The sequence below is a fragment of the Priapulus caudatus genome, unplaced genomic scaffold (assembly GCF_000485595.1).
Source record: "Priapulus caudatus unplaced genomic scaffold, Priapulus_caudatus-5.0.1 Scaffold1131, whole genome shotgun sequence".
Lineage (NCBI taxonomy): Eukaryota > Metazoa > Priapulida > Priapulimorpha > Priapulimorphida > Priapulidae > Priapulus > Priapulus caudatus.
The window spans coordinates 37,461-45,424 of NW_014578192.1; the positions used below are offsets into that span (position 1 = coordinate 37,461).

The 7,964-nt window shown below is 46.5% G+C and overlaps 1 protein-coding gene across 1 annotated transcript in view; it reads left to right on the plus strand.

The window, feature by feature from the left end:
• LOC106815502 (pollen-specific leucine-rich repeat extensin-like protein 1) overlaps window positions 1-1,724 on the plus strand; it is a 34,058-nt gene extending 32,334 nt beyond the window's left edge. Inside the window, exons 3-4 of the mRNA XM_014819966.1 lie at window positions 199-353; window positions 575-1,724. Of these exons, the coding sequence (XP_014675452.1) occupies window positions 199-353; window positions 575-1,495 (1,076 nt within the window). The 3' untranslated portion in view covers window positions 1,496-1,724. The remainder of the gene's footprint in view (window positions 1-198; window positions 354-574) is intronic.
• The last annotated feature ends 6,240 nt before the right edge of the window (window positions 1,725-7,964 follow it).

Sequence of the window (7,964 nt, forward strand, 5' to 3'; positions counted from 1 at the left end):
AGATAGATATATAGACAAATAGATATATAGACAAATAGATAGATAGATAGAGAGAGAGAGAGAGAGAGAGAGAGAGAAACCGAAAGAGAGGGAGAGAGAGAGAGAGCGAGAGAGAGAGAAAGAGAGAGAGAGAACGAGAGAAATAGTGAGACGACTTGCTAACCTTCCCACCACCCCCCTCTCCTCTCCCGCACACAGAGAACCCGCTGACTTGCGACTGTCGCATGAAGTACGTGACCAAGGTCAGCTACGGAGTGCTGGGACGCTGCGATGCGCCTGCGATGATGCGAGACCAGGAGCTGTCCAACCCGACCACGCCCTGGCACGCTGTGACATGCACAGGAGACGAGGTGGTGAGTACAGAGAGATCGCGAGGGCGATAATAATAATAATAATAGACATCTGAGAGAGATAATATAAGGATAAAGATAAAAATTTTGTCTCCGACAATGGTGTTCAAACTCCGGTTTTGCTCCAGGCATATTATATATTATTGATGTGCGTTAGAAGGTGCAGGAACGAATTAGTGAACCAAAATAGCCACTTAAAACTCTCGAACGAAACCTAATTCCAGGGAATCGAACACGACGGGATCTGCTACCCAACGCCCGCGCCGAAAACGGAACCAGAAGTGACACCGAAGCCGGAACCGGTGACGGAGTCCGAGCCGGAACCGGAACCGGAAACGAAATCGACTCTGTGGGCCGAGCCGGAACCGGAAACGGAACCTACGCCCAAGATGGAGCCCGAGCCGAGCCCGAAAACGGGTCCGAACGAGGTGCCGGAACCGGAACCAGAAACAGAAACCGAAGGCGAGTCCACAAAACCGGAACCAGAGGCGAAACCGGAACCAGAGGCGGAACCGGAAACAGAAACCGGAGGCGAGTCCACGAAACCGGAACCGGAGTCCGAACTGGAGAAGGAAACCGGAGGAGAGTCCACAAAACCGGAACTGGAGTCCGAACCGGAGAAGGAAACCAGAGGAGAGTCCACAAAACTGGAACCGGAGTCCGAACCGGAGAAGGAAACCAGAGGAGAGCCCGTGAAACCGGAACCCGAGTCCGAGCCGGAGAGAGAGACTGGAGGTGATCGTTTGACACCGGAACCGGAGTCGGTACCCGAGAGAGAGACCGGAGGTGACAGTATCAGGCCGGAGTCTGAACCCCAACCAGTCAAGAAGAAGAAGACGAAGGAGGAGAGGATGGAGAAGAGGAGGAGGGAAAAGGAAGAGAGGGAGAGACAGGAGAGGGAACGCGAGGAACACAGGAGGGAGGAAGCAGAAGAGGAAGAGAGGAAGCAGGAGGAAGAAGAGAGAAGGCAGGAGGAAGGAGAAGAGAAGGAGGAAGTGGAGAAGTCGCCGGCGGTGGAGGTCAAGGTCAACAAGCCCATCGAAGAGCCAAATGCGGAGCCGAAGAATGGCGTTGCCGCAGCAACCGCATCCGCCATTCTCGCCGCGTCGTTAGTTGGATCGGCGCTGATCGCCGCCGCATTGTAGGGGGCGCTGTGCGCGCGGGGAGCTTTATTCAGGGGGCGCTGCACGTGGGCGTGCCATCAGTCGTCCGATTTTCGTCAGCGCGAAAGCGGAAATTACGTAAATTGGCGGAAATTTAGTAAAAATACGTAAATTGACGTAAATTACGTATTTTGCCGAACACTTCGCGAAGAAACGGTTGTCATGATTGTTTATCGTGTCGATATTTATCTATAAAGGGACGGACTATAGAGGGAGGGAGGGAGTCAGAGAGGGAGAAAGGGAGGGAGGGAGGGAGAGAGGGAGGGAGTCAGAGAGGGAGAGAGGGAGGAAGGGAGGGAGGGAGGGAGTCAGAGAGGAAAAGAGGGAAGAAGGGAGGGAGGAAAGGAGTCAGAGAGGGAGGGAGGGAGGATGTCAGAGAGGGAGGGAGTCAGAGGAGAGAAGGAGGAAGGGACGGAGGAAGGAAATGAAGGATTGAGGGAGTCAGAGAGGAAGGGAGAGAGGGAGGAAGGGATGGAGTCCGGGAGGGGGTCAGAGAGGGAGGGAGGGGGTGACGGGGAATAAGTTGTAAAAACAGCGTAATGTACGTCCGTTAATATTTTCGCTGGTTGCAGTTCCCATCCAGTCCATCGTACACCGAACGTTTTCTGGCGCCACCTGGTGTGCATGTTCCGCAGCTGTCGACATGCACCTAACAACGATCGATAGCATAACTACGACTGAATGCTCTTTTGTACAGAATCAGCACCACCCGATGCAACACTGAAATCGTTTTAAGTGCAATATTGCGGTCGATAATTGAAATCTCATTTTGATTTGAAATATGAAACCGGGCAGAATCGATTTTATCAAATTGATTCGCAGAGAGGGGATGAGGTAGACGATAGAGAAGGGGTGGGGAAAGAGGGAAGGGGTTCTCCCAAGAGGGAAGGTTCTACTGTGTGACCCTCATGACCGCCTGACCTACGAAATCGAGAGAATATTAGATACCTAAGAGTCGATGTGTTAAATGTACATGTATGTAAATATGTACATGTACACGAATACGCGCGCGTATATGTCGTATGCACATGTCTATGCACGTGGTTAATTAGGTACACGTGTGTGCGTGCGTGCGCGCGCACGTGTGTGTGTTTCTGAGTTTGTATGTGTGAGTGTAAGTGAGTGTGTGTGTGCCTGTGAGTTCGTGTGTGCGTGTGTGCGCGCACGAACGTGTATATGTACGTGTACGTGTATATGTACGTGTATACCACCAATACACGGTTTTTACTACAACATAGCTCTAAATTACCGTGAAATTGTGCTGGAGTTGGAAGAATTCTAGATTAGTATGATGTCAGGGGGTTATTAGAGTTTATATGTATGTATATTTATGTATTACATTTGTGTTATATGTACATGTACATGTATGCATGTGTATGCTTTTGTATTTGTACATGTACGTGTATGTATGTGTACGTGTAAAAGTGCATGTATATGTATATGCGTACATGTACATACGCATATAGATCCATATATACACAGACACGCGTACACATATTTATATGTATATATATTATATATATATATATCAGAAGTGTAAAATTTCCTATTATCTACTTCTGATATCTACATAACCAATGGACCTTAGATAACATTATTGGCATAGATCGAGTTTTACTCGGTTCTAGTTTTTTCTTTTTTTATTCGTACTTTGTTATTGGTAATCGTTCCATCTTTGCGGGATACGAACGCGTGCATCAATAACGTCATCCGTGGCCTTAGTGACACAGATACAGCTAGTTGATGACGTCCTCCAAAATGTTGGTGACGTCAGCCCAACCTTTACAACGTCACAACTAACGCCTTCCCCACCATTGCTATCGTGGTGTCATAAACATAGAGACATCTGTATAGATGGCGACGCGTGCAGCATCGATGACGTCCCGCGCAACATTGGAGACGTCACGCGTAACGTCGACGAGGTCATACGTAACGTCACCCGTAACGTCGGTGACGTAATCTGTTACGGTGCTGTCGTCGTGGCACTTTTCGACGTCGCGGGTTCGCTGTGACCCCACTAACTCTGGCTGACCTTATTTGACCTGACCTGATGCTGTGACCCCGGGGTAAGCAGGGGTCAATGCCAGCTTCCTTTACTGCAGAAATTTTGATACGGATCGTGAATTGCGTGTAAATATGGGCCAGCTGCTGTTTCAACTGTAATACCAACATGGGTTACCAACCCAATGTTTCCACTGCACATTCACTCAACAACAAGGTGTATGTATGGTAACATAACAGTATATGAATAAATAAATAAATATATATATATATTTATTTATATATAATCAAGGGATAATAATAAATGTATTATTAGCTCTTGAAAGGATAATCAGGAGCGAACAGACAAAATTTGTTTTTTAATCGCTCCTGATGCAGCGTCGGCGTGCGTTTGTAATAATTTTGTAAGTGGTCTGACACTAGTTGTAGAAGAGGGTTTAGTTTTTACATGTGCGATACCCACGGTAGCCATAGAGTGTTAAAAAATACAAAATCGCAAGCATCGGTGACAGTAGTAATCAGCCCCAGGGAAAGCGAATGTGGAGGAATATGGAATATGGAATATGAAGGAATGTGGGATGTGGCAGAATATGGAGGAATGTGGGATGTGGAGGAATGTGGAATGTAGAATATGGAGGAATGTGGAATGTAGAATATGGAGGAATGTGGAATGTGGAGGAATGTGGGATGTGGTGGAATGTGGAAGATTCGCGACATTGCTTTATGACTCGATGTGACGTCGAGAAATAATGACGGGCTACGATTGGTCAGTCTTCAAATATGGCGAAAATAAGAGCTGTGAGAGATGTGAAGGGAGGTGTCAGCAGTTTGTCTTAGTTATGTAAGCGACAAATGTCTAACAGTATAAAGATTAATGTGTGTGCACATATATACATACCTACATACATATACACATACATACATTCCTACATACGTATACACACACATACATACATGCACGCACGCACGCACGCACGCACGCACGCACATTATATACATGCATATAATATATACTTGGATATTAGCTGAGAGATTAGTTTCATGTTGTGAACAGAATATTCCAGCCCGATTACAGAGACACCTGGTGGTAGGTGTGCACGGCCGAGTGTAGAGGGAGCCACTGAAATGGACGCTGATTGCGAAATAAAGCTTGCAAGTGTATAAAAATACCGAACGTCTTATTTTAGTCGCTTCTTTACTCACAGTATGCGCTGTTCGATTGTTCTCAGCTCCCGATTTGTTATAGGTAACGAGAAAAACTTGCTCGTCATTAAATCGAAGTCTTCATTTTAACTCTTTAAGTTGACTTTTAACCGGAACAAATATAAATCACATAGTTAGAGAAACTGATAGAATGTTAGAAAGAGTTACTAAATTTTATGATTCCATTTTAAATTCCCCTACATGATTAGTTATTCTCAATTTTTCATGATTCATGTTTTCTTTCATGATTCTTTCCTAGCTCGAAATGGCTGCTATGAGTGTTTAGCTGTGGTAAGCATGCTACCCCTGCCCTTCTGCCAGACTCAATCAACCAATAACTCGGATTTACACTCCAGCGTCACTGGCCTTCTGCCAGGCATAATCAACTGATAACTAGAATTTATACTCGAATGCCACTGGCCTTCTGCCAGACTCAATCTACCAATAACTCGGATTTACGCAGCCGGCTGAAAGGTGCGATAGGAAATGTTTACTAGGCACTTCTAATTTTAACATATATTTTACGATATATTAAAGAATGATGCAAAAACCCTAAAAAGTGCCCTTACCCTAACCCTAACCCTGATCCTAACCCTAACCCTGACCCTAATTAAATTAAAAATATATGTTAAAATTAGAAGTGCCTAGTAAACATATCCTATAGCACCTTTCAGCCGGCTGCCGGATTTACACTCCAGCGTCACTGGCCTTCTGCCAGGCATAATCAACTGATAACTAGAATTTGTACTCAAATGTCACTGGCTTTCTGCCAGACTCAATCAACCAATAATGAAGATCGAAACCGAACGACAGAATCCACGAAACAGATGACTCCCGACAAAGACGGAAAGATTTCAAAAACGTCCATCTTTATTACACGTTCACTCGATTTCTTACACCCACACACACAAAAAGCCCACCCAACAACCCCTCCCCCCGATCCCATCACCTCCCCCCACCCCTGCAGGACCACAAAGACGTGGAACCCCCATGAACCACCCCCAAAAGTGACCTTGACACGAGGTCACGGTGAGGTCATGCATCGACCGTTACCCATATTTACCTAAGCCTGCATATGCGAGCACCGCCTACATTTGCTAAACGATGAAAGAGCGCCACCTACATTTCGAAATGAGCCCTGCGGATGCTGAGCGGCACCACCTAGATTTCGAGACCCGTTCTACGGATGCTGCGTGGCGGCACCTACACTTCACGACCTGATCTACGGACGCTGCGTCGCGCCACCTACATATCCAAATCTCATCTACGGACGCTGTGTGGCGCCACCTACATTTCTCGACATGCACTGTTGACTCAGCAGTAGCGCAACCTATGTTTTGCGACCTGCACTACAGACGACGGATGCGCCTGATGGCATCCTGTGCGGGAAAGACTCGAGGTAGAGTCAGTAATAGGGGGCGGTAACATTCATGTAATAAATAGCAATATATCCACACGTCTGCGGGTGAGCAGGGCTTTTACCCGGTTTGTATCTCTCTCTCTCTCTCTCTCTCTCTCTCTCTCCTCTCTCTCTCTCTCTCTCTTTGTCTTTCTGTCTCTCTCTCTCTCTCTTTGTCTTTCTGTCTCTCTCTCTCACACACATTATCTCTGTTTGTATTTCTTTCTCAAACTTTCTCTCTCTCTCTCTCTCTCTCTCTCTCTCTCTAGCTGTCTCTCTATCTCTCCCCCCTCTCTCTTCCACTCTCTTTCCCACCCTCTCTCTCTCTATGTCTCTATCTTGCTCTCTCTTCCACCCTCTCTCTCTGAATTTCTCGCTTTCACTCACACTTTCTTTCTCTCTCTCTCTCTCTTCTCTACACGCACGTGTACATGCACACGCACGCACGCACGTGTACGTGCACACGCACACACGCACGCACGCACGTGTACGTGTCGCTGCTTTCATGAGTGTTGAACGCAATCATACAAACGAAAATGTGGACACTATCACATCCCCCAGCACTCATGTATGGGGCGCCAAGTGTCAATGATGGTGTCGAAATCATTGATTTCGTAACGAAATCAAGTCTACAAAGTCATTTCGTTACGAAATCAACTACTGCGAGTCATTTCGTTACGAAATCAGCTACTGCGAGTGATTTCGTCACGAAATCAAGTCTACAAAGTCATTTCGTTACGAAATCAACTACTGCGAGTCATTTCGTTACGAAATCAGCTACTGCGTGTCATTTCGTGACGAAATCAGCTACTGCGAGTTATTTCGTAACGAAATCATGCTATACTTGGCGCGCCGGCGCGCCAAGTGTCGCATGACTTTATTTCGTTACAAAATTATTGATTTCGTAGCGAAATCAAGTCTACAAAGTCATTTCGTTACGAAATCAACTACTGCGAGTCATTTCGTTACGAAATCAGCTACTGCGAGTGATTTCGTGACGAAATCAAGTCTACAAAGTCATTTCGTTACGAAATCAACTACTGCGAGTCATTTCGTTACGAAATCAGCTACTGCGAGTTATTTCGTGACGAAATCAGCTACTGCGAGTTATTTCGTTACGAAATCAAGTCTACAAAGTCATTTCGTTACGAAATCAAGTCTACAAGTCATTTCGTTACGAAATCAACTACTGCGAGCGATTTCGTGACGAAATCAGCTACTGCGAGTCATTTCGTTACGAAATCAGCTACTGCGAGTTATTTCGTTACGAAATCATGCGATACTTGGCGTGCCGGCGCGCCAAGTGTCGCATGACTGATTTCGTTACGAAATCAATGATTTTGTAACGAAATCTATGGGGCGCCAAGTGTAGCATGGGGGTACGTGCGTGTACCCGCGTGCACGTGCGTGTACCCACGTGTATGTGCGTGTACCTGCGTGTGCGTGCGTGTACCTGCGTGTACCCGCGTGCACGTGCGTGTACCCGAGTGTACGTACGTGTACCCGTGTGTACGTGCGTGTATCTCCGTGTACGTGCGTGTACCCGCGTGCACGTGCGTGTATCTCCGTGTACGTGCGTGCACCTGTAGGCGCGCAATGGGTTGGATTGATGGCCAAAGAATGGAGAATCGTGTCGTACGTTTTAGGCTGTATCTCCGGATTGCGAGTGTCTACGAGGAAACGATTTCGCACGATGATTGGCGAATGTACTGTGTCCGATTTGAGCTCAAGTTGGATGAGTTACGCGCAGTAAATCGTAGGTATTATAAAGCTAGTAAATGACGAGTTTGTAAGACGTAAATGTTTATTGATGTCACACTCCTTCCTATTATCTACTCCTGATATATT